The sequence below is a fragment of the Gossypium hirsutum genome, chromosome A07, assembly GCF_007990345.1.
Source record: "Gossypium hirsutum isolate 1008001.06 chromosome A07, Gossypium_hirsutum_v2.1, whole genome shotgun sequence".
Lineage (NCBI taxonomy): Eukaryota > Viridiplantae > Streptophyta > Magnoliopsida > Malvales > Malvaceae > Gossypium > Gossypium hirsutum.
Genome location: NC_053430.1, coordinates 48,270,935 through 48,297,578, shown reverse-complemented (window position 1 = coordinate 48,297,578; position 26,644 = coordinate 48,270,935). Strand labels below are relative to the sequence as shown.

General features: G+C 35.3%; 1 protein-coding gene across 2 annotated transcripts; it reads right to left on the bottom strand.

Moving 5' to 3' along the window:
- On the bottom strand, positions 1–26,341 carry LOC121231919 (uncharacterized). 2 transcript variants are annotated; one of them, XR_005930078.1, is made up of 3 exons: positions 26,092–26,341; positions 22,653–22,721; positions 1–255 (listed from the first exon to the last, which is right to left on the bottom strand). XR_005930078.1 is itself a non-coding variant. In XM_041116976.1 (3 exons), exon 3 carries the CDS (start codon positions 20,655–20,657, stop codon positions 19,836–19,838), a length of 822 nt encoding a protein of 273 aa, XP_040972910.1. In that variant the 5' UTR covers positions 20,658–21,543; positions 22,653–22,721; positions 26,092–26,341; the 3' UTR covers positions 19,789–19,835. The 2 variants fall into 2 exon arrangements, 1 of the variants encoding a protein (XP_040972910.1); XM_041116976.1 differs by lacking the exon at positions 1–255 and adding an exon at positions 19,789–21,543.
- Between the last annotated feature and the right edge of the window lie 303 nt (positions 26,342–26,644).

Sequence of the window (26,644 nt, the reverse complement as noted above, 5' to 3'; positions counted from 1 at the left end):
TTTTTGAAAACCATTTCATTTACTAAAAATCTTAGTTTATTTTAGGAAAACCATACTTTGTTGCGTTACAGTTTATAAATCCATAATCAACATTCAAAATCCCAAATTAAAAACCAAGCAGTCCCAAAGTCCATCATGCATAAAATATCAACAAGAAATAAGCGATGTAACCGCAAAAACTATAAATAAGCAATTTGATAGTGGTGGTCAACATTGAGCCCTCCGCTGCACAGATCCATCAAGTTTGGGGATTACCTACATAGGTTATACATAAAAGGGTTAGTTTTCATAAATTTAGTTTGTAATCCCCACAAAAGATATACAGAGTAGCAGAAGTCAGTCAGATATCCAACTAACAGATAATTCGGGCCTGAGCCCTTTACAGAATCGATGTGAACCTTAGTCCACTTAGATACAGAATCAGATACAAACTGGCCTTAGCCCATCTTAGATCTCACATGCATAACAGAGTAGAATAACAGAATCCTACCCACCAGCCCTAAACACCAACTCTGTCCAACCCAACACACCATGTGGGGATCAAATTGACCCACCCATCCCAACACATCGTGTTGTACCAAAATGCGACACATAATCAGATAATTGCAGCTGTGCTGCCAGATATCAGGCTTAAAAGCCTTTCAGAACACTTCCTTCATCTTAACACCAACCCCACCTTGATGCAATACATCATACAAATATGGCATGCTATAATGCAACTTAACAAATCATACAATTGGTCATATACACATGCTAAGAGTAACATGCTTAATACGTACATCACATAATCAGATCATAAAATCAGGGGTCTAAGTAATGCTTACCGACCCTACGGTAGGTCACAGTTGACTTGGGCGACTTGTGCAACCTTACAGATTATTTTAGAAAAATGGGCTCACACGCCCATGTAGCCTCCCGTGTGGGCCCACATGTCTATGTAGCCCACACGGCCTGGCCCAGAATCCCACATGCCCATGTTGCCTAAACGGCCCCATTCGTCGAGCCCATGTGCCATACGCTGCCTTACCTGGCCATCACACGGCTGTGTCCCTTGCGCACGGCCTGGCCTCGTCAATCACACGGCCGTGTACTGCCACATGGCCTACCATACGGGCAACCACACGCCTGTTTGGCATCGACAGAATCATTTTTTAGCTTTCACTGTTTCTCGTTTTTTGCGTTTTCAGGTACACACCGGGTTCGTTTTCGATGCGTAATCACTCCCGAGCAAACCCAAGCTTATAATTGAGCACGTTTTACTCAGTTAATCTCTTAAACGATCAAACTAATCCAAAACCCAAAAACGAATTAGACACTTTCCAAGTGTAAAACCCTTACCTTACGAGCCAAAAATGCTTCCCACTATGATTCGTCACTAGAACAACCTCTCACACCAGATTTACGGATGTCAAAACAATTAACAAAAAATCCCAATTATTAACTTAAAAACCAAATCTTTAAGGCACCAAAACCACTTACTGAATTCGCATGATACTCGATTGGACAACAAGGAACTGTTGTGAACAGCAAAAAAGAAACCAAGAACGAAAAAAAAAGAAAGATAGAAGAATAAATTTAGGCAGAGATGAAAGGGAGAAAGGCAACTAACGTCAGAACCAAAAGAGAATTTCGGGAAAACTAAAGTGTGAAAAAAAAACTAAATTGATTTGGTAAATCCCTTCAATCCCTTAATTTCCTCCACTAGTCCCATCTCTGGTAACTACTCAGAATTCTACTACCTCTGGAACTCTATTGCAGAGTCGAACAAAAATAAACCTCCCTCGCTCGCGCAGGGATTCGAACTCCAAACCTCTAACACACCAACACATGTCTTAACCACCAGACTAGCAAGCCCATTCTAATATGAAATTACAAATATTTTAATATAAGCTTCTTAACTAGAAGTTAAGGTTTGATTCAGGAAAAATCCAAAATTTGCCAAAGCTAAGGCTTGAACTTGGAACCTCACACACACACCCAGAACACTTAACCACTAAAGCAGATACAAACTTGTGTGTCAAAACTTACAGAAACAAATTAATAAGATTTGAGGCGTTACAATTTAAATATCAAACTGAAATAACAACTCACTTAGTTTAATCATAAAAAGTTAGAATATCACCTAAATGTTTGCAAAATCTGTGAGCTATGGAGCTACTTTGAGCTAAAACGTGTGACAATCTCTTGAGGATTTTAAGGATGATAACATGAGTATGCCTCAAAATTAAAAAGAAATTTTTTGTTTTGAGAGTTTAGGAATAAAAAAGGGTGAACTAATATGGGAAGAAAAACTTTAATTTGGTGTTTGGAAAATTTTTGAATGAAGAATGGGAGGGAAGAAGAAGACGTGGAGGGTTGTTAAATAGAAACTAATTTTTTAAAAATTTAGCACTACCCGTTTAACCACCCCCCTTTTTCTCCCTTTTCCAAGTTGGTCCTTATTATTCAATGAAAGCCATTTTCAAATTTATTTTCAAATCCAATATCGTTTTTAAAATCAATTTTAACCAAATTAATTCCCGAACACTCAACTTTAATTTTGTAACCTAAAATTATTCACTCTATTTTATTTAAAATTTGATTTAATTAATTCCTAATAATTTTAATTATCTATCCCAATTATGGTTTCTGATTCACTAACCCCTGATTTACACTCTCAACTTTTGGGATGTGACAATTCTACTGTGCCTAGGGGACGTTGCCAGGACTATGCAAAGGAAGAGTAGTATCAAATTATTATGCAAACAGTAGAAATAAGGCGTAGTCCAGGGTTACTGTAACACCCCATACTTGTAACCCACGTCAGGGCGAAGTACGAAACATTACCTAGCTTGATCTCATGCATTCAAATAACCTCAAGCCACTAAGACTTGATCCAAATTAAAACTTCTTCAATTTCTACCTTAAACTTCTATTTATGAGCCTACGAGCCCCAAATTGACCATTGAAAATTTATTGGGGCCATTCCTGGTCCTTAAACCAACCTTAGGAACTTTACCTTTAAAATCAGGCACACGCCTATGTGGAAGGGCAACACGCCTGTGTTGAAGGGTAACATGCCCGTGCCCCACACCTGTGTGAAATTAAATTCTATTTCACACCTACAGGGGTTTTCACACAACTAGACACACATCTGTGTCAATGGCTCGTGTCCCTCACATGGCTACGATACGCCTGTGTCTTAGCTCGTATGCAAAAACCTAGGTATTCTGTTTCTGACGTCAGTATCCCCAGAATGTCACAAGGCAATGGCATACGCTCGTGTATGAGACACACGACCGTGTCTTTATCCGTGTGTTTAATACCATGCATACTGACTTGAAATTTTTTTACATGCAGGGGACACACGCCCATAGGGCTGACCGTGTGTCGCCCACGGCCTAGACACATGGCCGTGTGTCTACCCGCATGGACAATATAAGGCTATTTACCAAGCCTCATTTCTGCCCTTACATACCTAGTTCCATACAAATATCAACCAATACCAAAATAAGTATAATCCATACGACCAAATAAGCTACATTGGGCATTCATTTAACCATAAAGATGCATATTTTATAAACTCAAAATGAATGTTAGCCATCAATCAAGGCTGAATACGAAGCATGGGATCTATCCAAAACCAACACATTTGGCCAGTTCTCAAAGACATAAAATAATAAGATCTAGCCCTATACATGCCATACTTAAAAATATAAATCCAACTATACCGAATGTTTCGACTGATAGTGTGATTGATATCTCTTACTTCCAGTGATCTTTGAGCTAGTTAGGCGACACTGAAAGGAAATGGAAAGGAAAGGGAGTAAGCATAAAGCTTAGTAAGTTGCATATAAATAAATATACCACAACATTTATTCATAATCAACATACTTATAACACCAAAGTAGGCATAGGTGGAACTTACTCATTACCATCCATACAAGTCACATATTATATATATTGAAGTCATATCTCATATGTACCAATTAGGTACCTGTGCCACTCACAACATGATTATACTTCCCTCGTTATCTTAAAAACATAACATTCACTATTGAACCATTTGGAACACTACCGGATATCCATCAAGCCTCAAGCGCGGGTGAGGTGTCGATGCCATGTCCCAGACATGGTCTTACACTGACGATCCTCATCGAGGCCGATGCCATGTCCCAGACACGGTCTTACACTAGCTTTTCATATCCGTGCTGATGCCATGTCTCAGACATGGTCTTACACTGACACATCTAGTAGCCGATGCATTTCCCAAACATGTCTTACACTGGCTTACATCCTGAGGCCGATGCATGTCCAAGACATGTCTTACACTAGCACTCGTCTCAATGAAAATGCCATGTCCCAAACATGGTCTTACACTGGCTCTCATAATGTGGTCGATACATGTCCCAGACATGTCTTACACTAGCTCACACAAATGACCCAAGTGTCACGGCATGAATATCCGATTTATTTCCTAGGGTTCCATGGGATTTCCACAATCACAATTATTATTATGCATTCTCAATTCACATCAACCAATTTATGAATATCAGTTCAATGACAATTCAAACACATATAGTAGCAATGTAGTTGTACTATTTATATACAACTTACCTTGGATTACAAAATGTACGTGACTAGTTGGTATAGTCGATTTGCTTGGCTTTCCCCCGATCTAGGTTTGGATTTGGAAATTCTTGAGCTATATTAGCAAAATACACTCATTTAGTCACTAAATAAAATTAGGCAATCCAAAATTCATATTTTAGGTAAAATAACCATTTTGCCCCTAGACCTTAACAAAATGACCATTTTACCCCTATGCTCGAAAATTGATTTTTATAAAATTTATTTGTATATCATGCCTAGCCGAACTCTTTTACTCATATAGCAACTCCAGAATCCACTATTTCACACACTTATCACCTATTTTGCAACTCATGCAAAATAGCCCCTTTAGGTGTTTTCATGCTAACACCTCTCACAAAAGTTATTTATAACACCATTAGGACTCATATTATTCCATCAAAACTCAGAAAACATCACTAATCCATTCATGGAAAAACCCTAAACTCTTAATCATTTTGCAAAATAGACCCCTCATTTGGAAGCTCATGCTTCTAGGATCTCAAAAATACAAAAATCATCAACAAAGGACATGGAAATCAGTTACTTGTGAGTGCTTCAAGTTGCTAAAATTTCAAGCTCCTAAACCCCAATTTTTTTTTGGTAATTTCGGCTAGGAAGAACAGAGAATGAAGAGACAAAACCATTTTGTTTTAATAAAATAAAGCTAGTCAAAATTGGTGAGCAAACTTCACCTAATTTTGACAATTCTGTCTCCCCTAAAACACCATGGTCGGCTATGCCTATTCTCAAGGGTCTATTTTCCTTTTAAAAACCTCCAATTTTAGTTCCATGGAAATTTAACACCTTTAGCTATCAATTTAGGACTTTTACACTTTATGCGATTTAGTCCTTTTTCGTAATTGGGCTCACAAATGTCAAAATTAACATACCAAATGTTTCATGCACTAATATATACATGCTAGAACATCAAAATAATAATAAAATATTCTTTTTTACTTCAATTTTTTGGTCTTGAGACAACTATTCCGACTAGGCCCTAAATCGACTTGTTACATTTCTCCCCCTTTAGGGATTTTCGTCCTCGAAAATCTTATCGATGAATAAATTCAGGTACTGATCTCTCATAGTCTCCTCGGGTTCCCATGTGGCTTCCTCGACTCCATGTCTATGCCACAAAACTTTCACAAGTTCTATACTATTATTTCTCAATTGTTTGACTTCCCGGGCTAATATCTTGACCGGTTGTTCATTATAAGTCATGTCTGGAAGAATCTCAACCTCTGATGGCTCAATCACATGTGAAGGATCTAATTTATATCGACGTAGCATGGACACATGAAACACGTCGTGAATCTTTTCCAATTCTGGTGGTAAATCTAATCGGTAGGCAACTGGCCCCCCTCTCTCGGTAATCACATAAGGTGCTATAAAGCGAGGACTCAACTTACCTTTCCTACCAAATCTGAGAACTTTTCTCCATGAAGATACTTTCAAAAATACCTTATCACCAACTTGAAAATCAATTTCCTTTCATTTGAAATCCGCATATGATTTCTGTCTATCTGAGGCGACCTTCAAGCAATCACGAATCACTTTAACTTTCTCTTCAGTCTCTATGACTAAATCGACCCCTTGAATCTGACTCTCTCTGAGTTCAGTCCAATACAAGGGTGTTCGACATTTTCGTCCATACAAAGCCTCATAAGGCATCATTTTCAGACTTGTCTATTAACTGTTATTATAGGCGAATTCAACCAACGGTAGATATCTTTCTCAACTGACTTCGAACTTAAGGACACAACACTGTAACATGTCCTCTAATATTTGTATTACCCTCTCTGACTGACCGTTAGTTTGCGGATAAACAGCTGTGCTAAAACTAAACTTTGTTCCCAATGCCTCTTGTAGCTTTTTCCAAAACCTCAAGGTAAATCTCAGGTCTTTGTCTAAAATAATTGATATGGGCACCCCATGTATTCTCATAATCTCAGAAACGTACAAGTCGGATAGCCTCTCAAGGGAGTAGTCGGTACTCACAGCTATGAAGTGTGCTGACTTTTTTAGTTTATCCACAACAACCCATACTGCATCTTTCTTTTTCGAGGTTACTGGCAAACCTGACACAGTCCATAGTGATCCGATCCCACTTCCACTCGGGGACCATGATAGGCTGAAGTATACCTGAAGGTACTTGATGTTCAGCCTTTAGTTGCTGACATACTAGGCATTTGGAAACAAACTGAGAAATTTCTCTTCTCATACTTAACCACCAATACATTTTCTTAAGGTCGTTATACATTTTCACGCTATCCGGGTGGATGGACAAACAACCACTATGTGCCTCTATCAGAATCTTCTGAATAAGTTCATTGTTCTTGGATACACAAACTCTGTCTTTGAACATTATACATCCATCGGCACTAATACGAAAATCTAATTCAATTCCCGACTCACACTGAGTTCTCTTGGCTTGTAATTTCTCATCACCTTTCTAAGATTCTCGGATCTCTTGAAGAAACGTTGGTCTAGCTTTCAACTTTAGTAGAACTAAACCATCATCAGACAAAGCCATATTGGCATTCATTGCTCTCAGTGCAAATAATGATTTTCTACTCAATGCATCGGCGACGACGTTCACCTTCTCCGGATAGTAGTCGATAATCAACTTGTAATCTTTTAACAACTCTAACCATCGGTGTTGCCCCAAATTCAACTCCTTTTAAGTCATCAAGTACTTTAAGCTCTTATGGTCGGTGAATACCAGACATTTCTCTCCATACAAATGGTGTCTCCAAATCTTCAACGCGAACACTGCAGTCGCTAGTTCCAAGGCATAGGCCAGATGATTTCTCTCGTGTGGCTTTAGCTGTCTTGAAGCATAAGCTATGACTTTACCTTATTGCATAAGCACGCACCCCAAACCATTCAACGATGCATCGCTATAAACCACAAATTCCTTGCTCGACTCCGGTTGCACTAACACTGGTGTATCGGTCAAAAAATCCTTTAATTGCTCGAAACTCTGTTGGCACTTTTCGGTCCATTCAAACTTGACTTATTTTTGTAGAAGTCTTGTCATCGATAGCTATCATAGAGAATCCATTTACAAACCATCTGTAGTATTAGGTCAAACCTAAAAAGCTTCAAAATTCAGTTACATTCTTCGGCGGTTTCCACTCTACAATAGCCAAGATCTTGCTTAGGTAAACTCGGATCCAGTCACCTGACACAATATGTCGTAAGAACCCGACCGCTTTAAGCCAAAATTCACTGAACTTGGCGTATAACTACTTGTCTCTCAAGGTTTGTAATACAACTCTCAGATGCTCCGCATGCTCGCTCTCATCACGCGAATAAATCAATATGTCATCAATAAAGACGACAGCAAACTTATCAAGATAGGGTCTAAAAATGCAGTTTATTAAGTCCATAAACACCACAGGGGCAGTAGTCAAACCAAAGGGCATGACAAGGAACTCGTAATGCCCGTATCTTGTCCAAAACGTAGTCTTCAGCAAATATTGCTCTTTAACCCTTAATTGGTAGTATCCGGACCTCAGGTCAATCTTGGAAAATACAGTGGCTCCCTTTAACTGATCAAACAGGTCATCGATCCTTGGCAAGAGATATTTGTTCTTCACTGTTACCTTGTTGAGTTGCCTGTAGTCAATGCATAACCTCATCAACTCATCTTTCTACTTCACAAAGAGTGTTGGAGCACACGTGGTCTCGCAAAGCCCTTATTCGTTAGCTCTTGCAACTGTGCTTTCAACTCTTTCAACTCTGTTGGAGCCATCCTATACGGAGCAGTCGAGATGGGCGTCGTACGGGGGACCAACTCAATTCCAAACTCGATTTCCCTCAATAGAGGTAGTCTGGGCAATTCATCTAGGAACACGTCTATAAACTCACAAACTACCGACACTAATTCAATGTTCAACTCAGACACTTGATGTGACAGCCCTAATTTGACCCTAGTAGAAAAGTAGTTTCGGAACCACAAAATTGAGTCACGAAAATATTTAGATGTTATATTCTGTGCTTATTGTATGTGTGAATATTTCGTGCCTTGATTTTATCAATTAGATGTTAATTTATAAGAAGGGACTCATGTGATAAGACCTGAAAATGTGATAGGTGAATTTTAAAGTGGCCAAATAATGCATGAATTATTGACATGGGGGACTTGGATATCAAATGGACCACTTTTAATACAGTGGCCGGCCATAATGATGGTTGATAGATAATATATGCATTTTATTTTAGTATTATAATAGTTAATGGCTTTATATTATGAAATAGAGAATATAAAAAAAAAAGAAGAAGAAGAGAGAGCCATACATCCTTGCCTTGTTCTTGCCAAATGTTTGTGAAAGAAAGAAGAAATATGCTTTGAGGATTTCGGAAATGGAGCAAGCTAAAAATTTAAGGTAAATTTCATGTAGTTTTTTTTAATTTTTAATAGAAGTGTGATCCTTGTTTAATTAGTGTTAAAAGCCACCTTAGAGTTCATCTTTTCTTCATTCTTCCTGTCGACAATAAGTGAGAAAAGGAGATTATGGAATCTAAGGAAGAGGCCGGTTACATGCTGTGGAAAAACCGTGAAATTGTTTGCTTAGGAGTTAAAATTTTGAAGGGGCATGGTAACACTTCTACACTCTCCGTTATCTATAGCTTTTTGTTGATAAATTCTAGTTAAGTTGTTGGTTTAATTTTGACCGAATGTGTGAGGGAAGGAACAAATTGAATTGTTATAATCGGAGTTGGGAAATATTAGTAAGCTTTCCTTGAATATTTTTCTTTATTCTTTAGTGTTTGATAATTTTTGGAATCTGTTAAATTGCTGTCTGAATTTTACCCCCATTTATAATATTAATTGCTACTCTTTTTATACTGTTCAGTGGAGGTATAAATGCTGTTGAATATTGCAGTGATAAGGATGTTTAAAAAAAAGTGTATGTATGTATGTTTTATGGATTTTCCATTTGGTGTGTTAACGTAGCAGTAAATTGTCATTTAAATGTTAATAAATGTGGTCTGAGTGACTTTAAATCATGTTAATAATGGTTGAAGTTGCAAATGAATAAATGGTGATGTATTTATTAAGTCTGAAATTTGAGATAAGGAGTGTTTGATGCTGCAGATGTATGACCGAATGCCAATTGATGTGTTAAAGGGGTTAATGCAATCATTATTGAAGTTATTAAATGAGAATAAAAGCAGAGTAAATGCTATAGGATTTATGTTTTAAGTGTTAGTTAATGAGTTAGTTATATGGTGATAAATAGCCGTATGTTTATATTATTAAAGTTGGTTTTAGTGGATTAATTGAGCTGCTGTAATGTAAGATTTGAATGCTGTCTGAATTGATAATAAGTGCTTAATTGTACTGCCATATTTTGTATATTAATGTTGTCTATTAAAGAGTATCTTAATGCTATCCAAATATGTAATCTTTGTAACTTTAAGTTTCATGAACAAATATAAATTCCTATTGTATTCATGTTACCCAAATTGAAACGAATTGGATAATGGTTGTGTTTGTGTTGACCATTTGTGAGTAATAAAGATGTTTTTATTAATTGTAATTAAATGATAGGATGGTTTGAGTTCGAACTTGATTTGATATTTAAGTTAGTTAATATATATTGATTTATTGTTATGTTTTAATTGTGAAATAAATAGATCGATTATAAGCCAGGGATAAGAGAAGGTCGTGGAATAATCATCTCTGACTTGAGGTAAGTTCTTAAGTGTTTGTGTTTGATTATGTTATATGCTTAAGAGTTGAATAGTCATAATTAAGAAGATGTTTGATTGTATAAATATATATACATATGTTCGTTGCGTTGAATGAATATTAAATTAAAGTTTTGAGCCGTATGTGACTAGCATATCTAGTCGACTTTTATACAATTAAATGATGTACTAAGATATGTGTTCCAATATGGAAATTAAACCCTATGTGGTTGACAGGATGAAAATCTTTGTTCATAGATATGTGTTTCAGTTATACGTAATTGAGGTATAAGTTATGAAAGTGTGAAAGAACAGGTGAATAGTTTATCGAAATGTGATATTCGGGCTTCGGGCCTAGCAGGCTATAATGCCGGTGAAATGATATCGGGCTTCGGGCCTAGTAGGCTATAATGCCGGTGAGATAATATCGAGCCTTGGGCCTAGCAGGTTAAAATGCCGGTGAAATGATATCGGGCTTCAAGCCTAGCAGGCGAAATGCCGGGGAATGAGTTCAGACTTAAAGTCTAGCAGGCTTCGTGCCGGTGATGAATTCGGGTTTAAAACCTAGCAGGCTAAATGCCGGTGATTTGATAAAAGTCTAAGACTATGAGACCTTGTGTTAAATCAACAATTGAATTCGTTCAATACATTAAGTTGGCCAGGTATGTGATATATACTTATACATGTTAGATTGATTGGAATTGAACCATGAATGTGAAATGAGAAGCAGAGGTAGAGATGTCATATGTGTATGTGTGTATTCGGTCATGGTGGAAGGTTATGTGAATTATGTGAAATACCATTTAGATATGAATGACGAAAGTAACTGTGGTTATGAAATGGTACAATGGTTGAATTCGATTGAATTAAAGTTGACTCTGAAGTATTTAAATACCTATGTCATATATGTGAGTATGGGTAAAACCATCGTAAATTATCGATAAGGGTGGGCTATGTGCGGAACCATCTTATAATTGCTAATTTGAGCGGTTGTGTGCGAATTATTGACTGTGATGCATTGTATTGAGATTATGCTCAAACGAAATTATAGATATGTGATGAAATTGATTGGTGATATACATGTTTAAATAATATGAATGCAAAGAATGTGTGAAAGAGTAAATTTGTAATAAATCTCCTTGGCCCAGCAGCAATAACGTGATTTTGGCAAATCACCATAAATTGTGGGAGTTGAGTTAGAAGCTGAATAAATTATGTAATTAAAGCTTAATGAGTCTTGTTTCTTATAAAAGAAACCGTGTAAGCAAAAGAATTTCTGATAATGAGATATTTGAAGTGGCGTGGGACAGGGTCAAATGACTTCGGGGTTCCCTGTTCAGTTTTTAGAAAATCATTATAATTTATAAAAAAATGGTTATAAGATAAAATTTATATGCTTAGACTCCTTAATGAGTCTAGTTTCAAATGAAATCAACGAAAACATATTTTGAATTCTGTAGAATGAGAATTTTGATTTCTATTAAAGAGTGGTCGGATTAGTCAAACAGTGAAACAAAGGTAAATTTAAGAAAAATTTGGTATTGATTGGCCAAACAAAAAATAATTTAGTGACTGTTGCTGAGGAAGACAACTTGTAGTGAATTTGTGATTATGTTGTAAACATTGATAAAACTTGTTAATGAGTTGCTTATTATTTTCTTATGAACTTACTAAGCGTAAAGCTTACTCCCCTTTTTCTTTCCATACTCCCTAGGGTTGCCAGGTTAGCTCGGGTTGGAGGCCGTCAGAGGTATTATCACATTGTCGAGTCTACGCTATCGGCGTATGTAAATCTTAGTGTTTCGAGTCTATGGCATGTATAGGGTTGTAAAGTTGAGTATGTAATATTATGATTAAGCCAAAGACTTTGGCTTGTTATTAAGATAGTTTGATTATTCATATGCTTGTATGTTTTTATCTCCTGTGATGTGGTTTATAGCATGTATATTTAGAATTAGAATTGTGATTCATTGTTAAGTAAGTAAATGATACAAGACTAAAATATTGGTAATTATTTAATAATGCCTCATCAATGTTTTGGGGCCTTGTAAGCACGATTAATGGATAAAACATACATGTATGAAAAGTTTAAAATTGATAAAAAAAATTTTTATGGCCTGGTTTTATATAAATGGTTGAGTTTAAATCTAGTAGCGCCTCAAACCCTGTTCTGACAAGGGATACGGGTGAAAGGTGTTAAATTTAGTGGTATTAGAGCATAGTTTAGTTGATTCTCAGACTAACCTAGCTTAATAGAGTCTAGCTATACATGCCATAGTATTACTCGTGATAATGTGATATCTCCCGGCCCTAACAAAATTATTGGTTAAGATAGGAATGAGTTCCAACCAAGCAAATCTTGATAGAGATAAGAGTAAAAAAAGAAAATTGAGATTAATGAATCATACTTGTGATATGCTGAAAATGGGACAGGTATGAAAAGAAATTTATGATTCTTTTTTTTACATGAACTAGTACTCATTTTGTGATACTAATGAGTTAAAGAATAGGGAAACGTGGAATGAAATGAAAGTTAAGTTTTGATAAACTCTTTTGTACATGTCAGTATTCACATGATGATACGTATCTAACTTATTTGGCTTAGTAATTATGAGGAGAAAATTTGTTTGAAATGACAGAATGTATGAATAAATGCTTTTATTGCCTAGTTAGTAATTAGTATATGCATGAGATTGACATTTTTGTCTAGACTAATGAAGTCAAGATGTCGTAATGTTATGCTTCATAATCTCAGTTACGGATTCATAAATGTCACAATAGCATGAAAATTGTAATGAAAGATCAAATTGGGTGGAACACAGGGAATGAGTACGACCATTTTCTAATAAATTGATGGAAAAGACCATGGTTGGACCATGGCAATACATGAAATATGAAAGCCAGTGTAAGATATGTCCGGGACATGCATCGACCTCGTAGGTGCAAGTGTAAGACCTGTCTAGGACAGGCATCGTCATTGAGACAGAGGAGCTAGTGTAAGACCCGTCTGGGACGTGGCATCGGCTAAACTTGTGCTAAGCGTAAGACCTATCTGGGATAGGCATCGGCACGACAATAGCAGAGCTAGTATAAGACCATAGTTGGACTATGGCATGAAGTAGGCGATGTACTCAAAACCATAAGGCATTCTCCAATTTGATAAATAGTGACAAGTGATCAAGATTAGACGTGGAAACTTGATAAGAAATTTTTGGTAATTTGGGTAAAAGAAATGAAAGTTTGAATTGTGGTAAATTCACTTATGTTTTGCTGACATTCATAGGAAATAAAGTTGCATGTATTACTGAGATGTATGAAAACGTGTTAGTAATAAGTTGGAAATTTGAAATGTTTGAATCAATGTGCGTAATGCTATGTTGTTGTTGAATGTGTACTTGCTTGAGAGTCAAAAGTTTAAAGGCTTTACAATTTTTGCCCCTTACCAGAATAGAGTTATACAGTGAGATTCTCGAAAGATACATTGCATGAGTTTGTAAAAGTGAAATTAAAGAGTACAATAGTGTAATAGTATGGGATTAGTGAAAACAGAATTAGACGGTTGAGTCATGATTGAATTATATTGATGGCTGAGTGCAGTAGTTATAGTTGGGCAGTTACTATGACTTCTTCGGGGCATTCTATGTGTACATTTATCTTCAGAAGTATAAGTGACGATTTAATTTCAGAAGGAATTTTTGTCATATGAAAACATTAGTTCAACATACTAATAAACGAAAGCATCGTTGGTTTGTTTGGGTTTTGTTTGACATTTCTATGTCTTTCTTTGGTAATTATTCCCATATGTGAATATGAAAATCAACAGAAAAATCTGTATGATGCTAATACTCTGTTTCTACTGATTATTTTTCAGTTGAATATTCGTGAAGAGTATATTGTCTCTGTTACTATGGATTTCAGTAATTATGAGTGACATTGTTCTTTCTGGACATTTTCTAGGATATCATCGGAATTGATATCATTCTACATGGTGGTAATTTACTGATATTCTATGTAACTTCAGACATTGAAATTTTGCTATATCGGTTTCTTATGATTTCATGTGATTATCTGTAAGAAATATTTATTTGATAGAGTTGGTTATGTTTATTATGATTATAATTTCTGGCTTGAAACATGAGAGTGTAGTGGTACCGTCATCAGAGTTATTGAAGTTGTGATTCTACATTGGTTGCTGTTTAAACCATATTTGATTCTCTTCTGTGTTCAAATGTTTCATTAACAATCGGGATAATATATATTATAGGGTTGAGACACTTTTCCTATTAAGGCCCAAAGATGTCTATCTAGTTAAGGTGACTTTAGTATAATTCATAGTTTCGATGATTATTATATGAGACAGTTTTATTATAAACTATTTCCTAGTTATTGTGAAAGATTCGACATCAATAAAAGTGAAAGTGATAGAAGATCAAGATTAAATCTGTATAGTGATATTTCGGAGGTTATCTTTCTAACAAGAAGAAAGATGTGATTTGAGGGATAATCTAGAAAAAGAATCTGTATTCGTGAAGATTTGGTACAAAAATTATATCTATTGGAGCAATTCTATGAAAAAAATTTAAAGTTAGTTCGATTGTTGAAGCTTCCTTTTGCACGAAGATATTATCAACCGAAATGTCAGTTCTGGTTCAGCTTGAGTTGAATAATGAGTTTATGATATTCAACCATATGTTAATGAATAGTTTGAATTGTGTTCTGATGAAAGAACGATACCCTAATCTATTCGTTGGTAAGATTTTCGGGGACAAAAATTCCTAATGGGGGAGAGTTGTGACAGCCCTAATTTGACCACATTAGAAAGTGGTTTCGGAACCACAAAACTGAGTCACGAAAATAATTAGATGTTATATTCTGTGCTTATTGTATGTCGAATTTGTATGTGTGAATATTTCGTGCCTTGATTTTATCAATTAGATGTTAATTTATAAGAAATGACTCATGTGATAAGACCTGAAAATGTGATAGGTGAATTTTAAAGTGGCCAAATAATGCATGAATTATTGACATGGGGGACTTGCATGTCAAATAGACCACTTTTAATATAGTGGCCGGCCATAATGATGGTTGATAGATAATATATGCATTTTATTTTAGCATTATAATAGTTAATGGCTTTATCTTATGAAATGGAGTATATAAAACAAAAAAAGAAGAAGAGAGAGGCATACATCCTTGAATTGTTCTTGGCAAATGTTTGTGAAAGAAAGAAGAAATATGCTTTGAGGATTTTAGCAATGGAGCAAGCTAAAAATTTAAGGTAAATTTCATGTAGTTTTTCTTAATTTTTAATAGATGTGTGATCCTTGTTTAATTAGTGTTAAAAGCCACCTTAGAGTTCATCTTTTCTTCATTCTTCCTGTCGACAATAAGTGAGAAAAGGAGATTATGGAATCTAAGGAAGAGGCCGGTTACATGCTGTGGAAAAACCGTGAAATTGTTTGCTTAGGAGTTAAAATTTTGAAGGGGCATGGTAACACTTCTACACTCTCCGTTATCTATAGCTTTTTGTTGATAAATTCTAGTTAAGTTGTTGGTTTAATTTTGACCGAATGTGTGAGGGAAGGAACAAATTGAATTGTTATAATCGGAGTTGGGAAATATTAGTAAGCTTTCCTTGAATATTTTTCTTTATTCTTTAGTGTTTGATAATTTTTGGAATCTGTTAAATTGCTGTCTGAATTTTACCCCCATTTATAATATTAATTGCTACTCTTTTTATACTGTTCAGTGGAGGTATAAATGCTGTTGAATATTGCAGTGATAAGGATGTTTAAAAAAAAGTGTATGTATGTATGTTTTATGGATTTTCCATTTGGTGTGTTAACGTAGCAGTAAATTGTCATTTAAATGTTAATAAATGTGGTCTGAGTGACTTTAAATCATGTTAATAATGGTTGAAGTTGCAAATGAATAAATGGTGATGTATTTATTAAGTCTGAAATTTGAGATAAGGAGTGTTTGATGCTGCAGATGTATGACCGAATGCCAATTGATGTGTTAAAGGGGTTAATGCAATCATTATTGAAGTTATTAAATGAGAATAAAAGCAGAGTAAATGCTATAGGATTTATGTTTTAAACTTCTACACTCTCTTTTACCTATAGCTTTTTGTTGATAAATTCTGGTTAAGTTGTTGGTTTAATTTTGACCGAATGTGTGAGGGAAGGAACAAATTGAATTGTTGTAATCGGAGTTGGGAAATATTAATAAGCTTTCCTTGAATATTTTTCTTTATTCTTTAGTGTTTGATAATTTTTGGAATCTGTTAAATTGCTGTCTGAATTTTACCCCCATTAAAAATATTAACTGCTGCTCTTTTTATACTGTTCGGTGGAGGTGTAAACGCTGTTGAATATTGCAGTAATAAGGATGTTTAAAAAAAAGTCTATGTATGTATGTTTTATGGATTTGCCGTTTGGTGTGTTAAAGTAGCAGTAAATTGTCATTTAAATGTTAATAAATGTGGTCTGAGTGACTTTAAATCATGTTAATAATGGTTGAAGTTGCAAATGAATAATTGGTGATGTATTTATTAAGTCTGAAATTTGAGATAAGGAGTGTTTGATGCTGCAGATGTATGACCGAATGCCAATTGATGTGTTAAAGGGGTTAATGCAATCATTATTGAAGTTATTAAATGAGAATAAAAGCAGAGTAAATGCTATAGGATTTATGTTTTAAGTGTTAGTTAATGAGTTCGTTATATGGTGATAAATAGCTGTATGTTTATATTATTAAAGTTGGTTTTAGTGGATTAACTGAGCTGCTCTAATGCAAGATTTGAATGCTGTCTGAATTGATAATAAGTACTTAATTGTACTGCCATATTTTGTATATTAATGTTTTCTATTAAAAAGTATCTTAATGCTATCCAAATATGTAATCTTTGTAACTTTAAGTTTCATGAACAAATATAAATTCCTATTGTATTCATGTTGCCCAAATTGAAACGAATTGGATAATGGTTGTGTTTGTGTTGACATTTGTGAGTAATAAAGATGTTTTTATTAATTGTAATTAAATGATAGGATGGTTTGAGTTCGAACTTGATTTGATATTTGAGTTAGTTAATATATATTGATTTATTATTATGTTTTAATTGTGAAATAGATAGATCGATTATAAGCCAGGGATTAAGAGAAGGTCGTGGAATAATCATCTCTGACTTGAGGTAAGTTCTTAAGTGTTTGTGTTTGATTATGTTATATGCTTAAGAGTTGAATAGTCATAATTAAGAAGATGTTTGATTGTATATATATATACATATGTTCGTTACGTTGAATGAATATTAAATTAAAGTTATGAGTCGTATGTGACTAGCATCTCTAGTCGACTTTGATACTATTAAATGATGTACTAAGATATGTGTTCCAATGTGGAAATTAAACGCTATGTGGTTGATAGGATGAAAATCTTTGTTCATAGATATGTGTTTCAGTTATACGTAATTGAGGTATAAGTTATGAAAGTGTGAAAGGACAGGTGAGTTGTTTATCGAAATGTGATATTCGGGCTTTGGGCCTAGCAGGCTATAATGCCGGTGAAATGATATCGGGCTTCGGGCCTAGCAGGCTATAATGCCAGTGAGATAATATCGAGCCTCGGGCCTAGCAGGTTATAATGCCGGTGAAATGATATCGGGCTTCAAGCCTAGCAGGCGAAATGCCGGTGAATTAGTTCAGACTTAAAGTCTAGCAGGCTTCGTGCCGGTGATGAATTCGGGTTTAAAACCTAGCAGGCTAAATGCCGGTGATTTGATAAAAGTCTATGACTATGAGACCTTGTGTTAAATCGACAATTGAATTCGTTCAATACATTAAGTTGGCCAGGTATGTGATATATACTTATACATGTTAGATCGATTGGAATTGGACCATGAATGTGAAATGAGAAGCATAGGTAAAGATGTCATATGTGTATGTGTATATTCGGTCATGGTGAAAGGTTATGTGAATTATGTGAAATACCATTTAGATATGAATGACGAAAGTAACTGTGGTTATGAAATGGTACAATGGTTGAATTCAATTGAATTAAGGTTGACTCTGAAGTATTTAAATACCTATGTCATATATGTGAGTATGGGTAAAACCATCGTAAATTATCGATAAGGGTGGGCTATGTGCGTAACCATATTATAATTGCTAATTTGAGAGGTTGTGTGCGAATTATTGATTGTGATGCATTGCATTGAGATTATGCTCAAACGAAATTATAGATATGTGATGAAATTGATTGGTGATATACATGTTTAAATAATATGAATGCAAAGAATGTGTGAAAGAGTAAATTTGTAATAAATCTGCTTGGGACAGCAACAGTAACGTGATTTTGGAAAATCACCATAAATTGTGGAAGTTGACTTAGAAGCTGAATTAATTATTTAATTAAAGCTTAATGTGTCTAGTTTCTTATAAAAGAAACCATGTAAGCAAAAGAATTTCTGATAATAAGGTATTTGAAGTGGCGTGGGACAGAGTTAAATGACTTTGGGGTCCCCTGTTCAGTTTTTATAAAATCATTATAATTTGTACAAAAATGGTTATAAGATAAAATTTATATGCTTAGACTCCTTAATGAGTCTAGTTTCAAATGAAATCAACTAGAACATATTTTGAATTCTGTACAATGACAATTTTGATTCGTATTGAAGAGTGGTCAGTTAGTCAAACAGTGAAACAGGGGTAACTTTAAGAAAAATCTGGTATTGATTGGCCAAACCAAAAATTCTGAAAATTTTATGGATAGAAGATATGTGAGTCTATTTTCAGGGAAAATTAACAACAATTGATTTGGAGTTTCGTAGCTCTAGTTATAAATAATTTAGTGAATGTTGCTGAGGAAGACAACTTGTAGTGAATTTGTGATTATGTTGTAAACATTGATAAAACTTGTTAATGAGTTGCTTATTGTTTTCTTATGAACTTACTAAGCGTAAAGCTTACTCTCCTTTTTCTTTCCATACTCCCTAGGGTTGCCAGGGTAGCTTGGGTTGGAGGCCGTCAGAGGTATTATCACATTGTCGAGTCTACGCTATCGGCGTATGTAAATCCTAGTGTTTCGAGTCTATGGCATGTATAGGGTTGTAAAGTTGAGTATGTAATATTATGATTAAGCCAAAGACTTTGGCTTGTTATTAAGATAGTTTGATTATTCATATGCTTGTATGTTTTTATCTCCTGTGATGTGGTTTATAACATGTATATTTAGAATTAGAATTGTGATTCATTGTTAAGTAAGTAAATGATACAAGACTAAGATATTGGTAATTATTTAATAATGCCTCATGAATGTTTTGGGGTTTTGTAAGCCCGATTAATGGATAAAATACGCGTGTAGGAAAAGTTTAAAATTGATCAAAAAAAATTTCCGGCCTGGTTTTATATAAATGGTTGAGTTTAAATCTAGTAGCACCTCGAACCCTGTTCTGGAAAGGGATACGGGTCAAGGGTGTTACACTTGAGTATTCAGCACAAATGCTAAGTAAGCCTCATATCCTTTTGTCAATATTTCTTAGCAGTCAAAGGCGAAACTATTACGGGTAATTTATTCGACTCGTCTGGTCCAACCTGAAGAACATTCCCGTATTCACATTTTAACTCAATTACTTTTCTCCCACAATTCACTACAACACTATTAGGAGTCAACCAGTCCATCCCAAGGATCACATTAAATTCATTAAACGACAATAACATCAACTTTGCCGAAAAATAGTGACCTCTAATTGTTAAAGGGCAATTTCTACATACTTGGTCCACTAATACATACCTACCTAAAGGATTGGACACTTTGACCACCAATTCAGTGGACTCTATTAGCATGCTTATACGGGGTATCAATTCCATACAAATATAAGAGTGGGTAGATCCCAGGTTAATTGAAGTAATAACAGATATGTCATGGATAGAAAAGGTACCCGTGATCACATCAGGAGCCTCTGCCTCTTCCCGGGCTCGTATAGCATAAGTCCTTGCAAGTGCTCTGCCCTCAGACCTCACTACGGTATCTCTTTCCACACCTCTACTGCTAGCCCCACTCCCGGGGTTCTTTTTTGGTATACCCCTCAACGGTGCACTACTTGCCTTCACTTCTTGCTTCTTTTCTCTCTCTTTCATCTCCGGACAATTACAGATAAAGTGGTCTAGTGACCTACACTTGAAGCAGCCTTTTGTTTCCTCAACACTCACCGAAGTGATGTCTTTCACATTGTAAACACTCCGGTTTATTTGGTTGAGCATTGCCGACACTCGCGACCGAAGTGGCCTGGGATTTAGATGCTGTGTTCTGTTGATTTTTATTTCTATTTGAATATCTCGTTGAAGCATTCAATCGGGTAGAGAATTCCTTTGATCTATTGGATGAGGACTGATATGATTTCCCCATCTACCTCTTCTTTAAATGCCGCGACTGAAAAGCCGCTTTCCTCTTCTCTTTAATCAGCTCTTAGACCTTATAGGCTCTTTCAACAAGGGCCACAAAATCCTGTAGCTCTAAAATGCCAACAAACACTCGAATGTCTTCATTGAGGACATCCTCGAATCTCTTACACATGGTGGCTTCTGTAGACACGCACTCCCGCGCATACTTTCTAAGCCTTACAAACTATCGTTCATATTCTGTCACTGACATTCGGCCTTGCTTTAGCTCTAGGAATTCATTCCTCTTTTGATCTATGAATCTTTGGCTAATATACCTTTTTTTAAATTCCTCCTGGAAGAATTCTCACGTGATCATCTCTCTCGGTACAACAGACACGAGAGTGTTCCACCACTGATAAGCTGAGTCTTTTAGGACTGACACGACACACTTTACGCACTCTTCAGGTGTGCATGATAGTTTATCTAATACTCTTATAGTATTTTCTAGCCAAAACTCTGCCCTTTTCAGGTCATCATCTATACTAGCCTAGAATTCCTCGGCCCCTTGTTTTTGGATCTTGTCTACTGGAGGCTTCTCTTTTCTAAACATGTCCGCACCTTGCGGAGTCACTGGGGCATACTGAGGAATCGGAGGAGGTAGGGGAGGTGGAGTGTTCGGATTCGCACGAATGAACTTCGTGTACCAAGCATCCATCATACGGAGATAGGCTTTCCAAGCCCCTCCGCCTTGGCCCATATTCACTGGCTCACTCTCAACTAGCACTATCCCTTGGGCAAGAGTCGGCGCGTTACCTTCCACATCATCCGCCGTGGCTCTATCAGGATCCATTTACTATATAAAAACATAATTTATAATCATCAGGATTCATCACACTATCAGTATACAGTTATGGCATGTATAGCTAGACTCGTACTCTCGCTAGGTTAGTCATAGAGCTGACTAAACCATAGCCTTGATACCACTAAATGTAACACCCCATACTTGTAACTCACCTGGGGCGAAGTACAAAACATTACCTAACTTGATCTCATGCATTCGAATAACCTCAAGCCACCGAGACTGGGTCCAAGTTAAAACTTTTTCAATTTCTACCTTAAACTTCTATTTATGAGCCTGCGAGCCCCAAATCAACCATTGAAAATTTATCAGGGCCATTCCGGGTCCTTAAACCAACCTTAGGAACTTTACCTTTAAAACTGCCCATGTGGAAGGGTAACACGCCCATGTTGAAGGGTAACACGCCTGTGTCCCACGCCCGTGTGGAATTAAATTCTAATTCACACCTATAAGGGTTTTCAAACAGCCAGACATACACCCGTGTCAATGGCCTGTGTTCCTCACACGGCCATGTCACGCCCGTGTCTTAACCTGTGTCCTAGCCTATATGCAAAAACCTGGGTATTCTGTTTCTGACGTCAGCATCCCCAGAATGTCACACGGCCATGGCACACTCCCGTGTACCAGGCCGTGTCCTTCACATGGCTGAGACACACAGCTGTGTCTCTATTTGTGTATTTAATACCATGCATACTGACTTGAAATTTTTATACGTGCAGGGGACACACGGCCGGACCACATGCCTATGGGGCTGACCGTGTGTCACACACGGCCTAGACAAACACCCGTGTGTCTACTGGTGTGGACAATATAAGGCTATTTACCAAGCCTCATTGCCGCCCTTACATACCTAGTTCCATACAAATATCAACCAATACCAAAATAAGTACAATCCATACGACCAAATCAGCCACATTGGGCATTCATTCAACCATGAAGATGCATCTTTTATAAACTCAAAATGAATGTTCGCCATAATTCACGGCTTAATACGAAGCGTGGGATCTATCCCAAACCAACATATTTGGCCAGTTCTCAAAGACACAAAACAATAAAATCTAGCCCTATACATGCCATATTCAAAAATATAAATCCAACTATACCGAATGTTTCAGCTGATAGTGTGGCTGATATCTCTGACTTCCGGCGATCTTTGAGCTAGTTAGGTGACACTGAAAGGAAATGGAAAGGAAAGGGAGTAAGCATAAAGCTTAGTAAGTTGCATATAAATAAATATACCACAACATTTATTCATAATCACCATACTTATAACACCAAAGTAGGCATAGGTGGAATTTAATCATTACCATCCATACAAATCAAATATTATATATATTGAAGTCATATCTCATACATACCAATTAGGTACCTGTACCATTCACAACAAGATTATACTTCCCTCATTAGCTTCAAAACATAACATTCACCGTTGAACCATTTGGAACACTATCGGATATCCTTCAAGCCTCAATCGTAGGTGAGGTGTCGATGCCATGTCCTAGACATGGTCTTACACTGAGGATCATCATCGAGGCCGATGCCATGTCCCAGACATGGTCTTACACTGGCTCTCACATGTCCGTGTCGATGCCATGTCCCAAACATTGTCTTACACTGACACATCTCGTAGCCAATGCATGTCCCAAACACGTCTTACACTGGCTAACTTCTCGAAGACGATGCATGTCCCAAACATGTCTTACACTAGCATTCGTCTCAATGTCAATACCATGTCCCAGACATGGTCTTACACTAGCTCTCATAATATGGTCGATGCATGTCCCAGACATGTCTTACACTAGCTCACACAAATGACCCAAATGTCATGGCATGAATATTTGGTTTATTTCCTAGGGTTCCATAGGATTTCCACTATCACAATTATTATTATGCATTCTCAATTCACAATCAACCAATTTATGCTATATCAATTTAATGACAATTCAAACACATATAGTAGGAATGTAGTTTTACTATTTATATACAACTTACCTTGGATTACAAAATGTACGCAACTAGTTGGTTTAGTCGATTTGCTTGGCTTTTCCCAAGTCTAGGTTCAAATTTTGAAATTCTTGATCTATATTAGCAAAATACACTCATTTAGCTACTAAATAAAATTAGGCAATCCAAAATTCACATCTTAGGTAAAATGACCATTTTGCCCTTAGACCTTGACAAAATGACCATTTTACCCCTATGCTCGAAAATCAATTTTTATCGAATTTCTTCGTATCTCAAGCCTAGCTGAACTCTTTTTACATGTATAGCAACTCCAAAATCCCACTATTTCACACACTTATCACCTATTTTGCAACTCATGCAAAATAGCCCCTTTAGGTGTTTTCATGCTAACACCTCCCACAAAAGTTGTTTATAACACCATTAGGACTCATATTATTCCATAAAAACTCAGCAACTATCACTAACAAATTTATTGCAAAACCCTAAACTCTTAATCATTTTTCAAAATAGACCCCTCATTTGAAAGCTCATGCTTCTAGGGTCTCAAAAATACAAAAATCATCAACAAAGGACATGGAAATCACTTACTTGTGAGTGCTTCAAGTTGCTGAAATTTCAAGCTCCTAAACCCCAAATATTTGTTGGTAATTTCAGCTAGGAAGAATAGAGAATGAAGAGATAAAGCCTTTTTGTTTTAATAAAATAAAGCTAGTCAAAATTGGTGACCAAACTTCACCTAATTTTGACAATTTTGTCTCCCTTAAAACTCCATGGCCGGGTATGCCTATTCTCAAGGGTCTATTTGGCTTTTAAAGACCTCTAATTTTAGTTCCATGGAAATTTAACACCTTTAGCTATCAATTTAGGACTTTTACAGTTTATGCGATTTAGTCCTTTTTTCGCAATTGGACTCACAAACGTCAAAATTAACTTACCAAATCTTTCATGCACTAATATATACATGCTATAACATCAAAATAATAATAAAATAATCTTTTTGACTTCATATTTATGGTCTCAAGACCTCTGTTCCGACTAGGCCCTAAATCGGCTTGTTACATTTACACCTTATGTGTTTATTTTTATCAAACTTGTACTTTGTAATAAGTTGAGATAAGTCTATAGTAAAAAGTTATTTTAAATACTTTCCATTATTTTTAGATATTAAGTCCTCCAGTTAAAGAAATAAATAAAATGTAAAATTTAAAGTGTTCAACTGGTTTAAGTATTGTGCTTAATAACAGTTGAGATCTGAGCCCAACGAATCGGGTCGGGTTAGGGTGTTACAAAACCCATGTCAAACGACTGTTTAACAAAAACATTAACCACCACTCCATTCAAGTCAAGATAGAAAGAAATAATTTAAATAATTCATATCAATCCACAAATGGTTTTAAGACTAATTTGCTCAAATGTGTATTCAAAAATAAATTTTTTTAAGTAATCATATACGATTCCAAAATCAAATTGCAATCGTACATCAAGACAAATCCTTTAAATAAAACATTTAAAAATAAACTAGAGTAGTTTTTTAAAAATATATATATAATATTAAATTATTTTATTTTTTCAACCAAAAGAACCTGAATTCTAAATTTACTAGTGAATCAACTTATGAATCTACTCATTTGAAACACACAAAATATAATTATATATTCAGTCAAGAGAAATATATATATAATAAATAATTTTTTTACAAACTCATTTAGTATGAAACTTATTTAGATAAATTTAAAAGATAATTATGAATGATAAAGACGAACAACATTGAAAAACAAATTTCATGGTTCTCTTTTTTTTTTCTTCTAGAATTAGTCTTCATCTTCATGATTTCATGCAATGTTTGCTTCCATTATAAAATTATTCTAAAGGTGAAGCTTACACTCCTCAATTTATAAGAGAATAAAAAGAAATTAAAGTTGATATTGAACTAATTGGTCCCTTTGAAAAAAAATTGGAGCAATTTAATACCTATTAATTTTGAAATTAAGTAACTAAGGAAAATTAAGTATTAACCATTAAAATTGACATTTTCCATCAATTTACATAACTTGTATTGATAGAATAACAAATTAAACCCTCAACATTTACATATTCTGTAGACCAATACTCACCAAATACTATATTGCCGATTGGTAGCATTGGTGAGATATGATAATTTGTGTATTTATATATTTTTTTATAAATCACTAACATACAATGGTTGTGTTTATTGTAAAATATAATAATTCAAAATTTTTTCAGTTCGTAATTTACTCTATATTTCTTTCAAAAAATAATTATATTATATTAATTTTCAGTATATTTCATATAATATTCTATTTGCATTATTTTCTCATCTCTTATTATATTATATATTAACTATATTAACTATATTATATTTATGCATCATAATTGTATCAAAGTTACTTGATCTAGGGTCAAGCAGAGACACAAAACCTTTTCCATCACAACAATGCAAAGCCAAATCATAAATCATGATTAAGGAGAACTAAGTTAGGTAAAAGAAAGACATAAAAAGTATTAATCATGTTGCATTAATATGCAGAATTTTCTATATTTATATAAGAAAGATACCATCGCATAGTATCAAAATACACATTAACTTCGGCACCTAGTGAGTCTTGAACAGCCACGGTTCCAAGGATTAATAGCTTCTTGGAGAAGGCAACGATAGGAAACAAGACCGGAGACCTCTGGATGGTGGATTGTCATAGCTGCATCAATTTGGATCACCTCTTCCATCACCACTATACCAATTAAAGCCAAAAAAATTAACCATGTTTTCATGTCTGAGGCTCCCATGCTTGGTCTTTGGTTTCATTGGAATAATTTTGATATCACCAATTTATAGGGTTTTGGAATGAGACCCTATTTTAGAATTTACGTCAAATTAGGTGATATTGTTTTGATTTTTTCTTTTTTTAATTTATTATTGTTTAAATTGTAAAATGTGTTAATTTTTTTATAAAAAAATACACTTTAGAAATTGGACCAAGTAATCTAAGGTTTTTTTTCTCAATTATTCGAATATTATGGAATGTGTTTGCGTGTGCACATGTGTTTGTTTTGGCAAAAAGAAAGATAGTTGAGCTCTAATCTCAATATGATACAATCTCAATTAGACTAT

Bases quoted from the DNA above. Each gene is read 5' to 3' on its own strand.
- LOC121231919 (XM_041116976.1), bottom strand. From the start codon at position 20,657: ATGCTTCAACGAGATATTCAAATAGAAATAAAAATCAACAGAACACAG.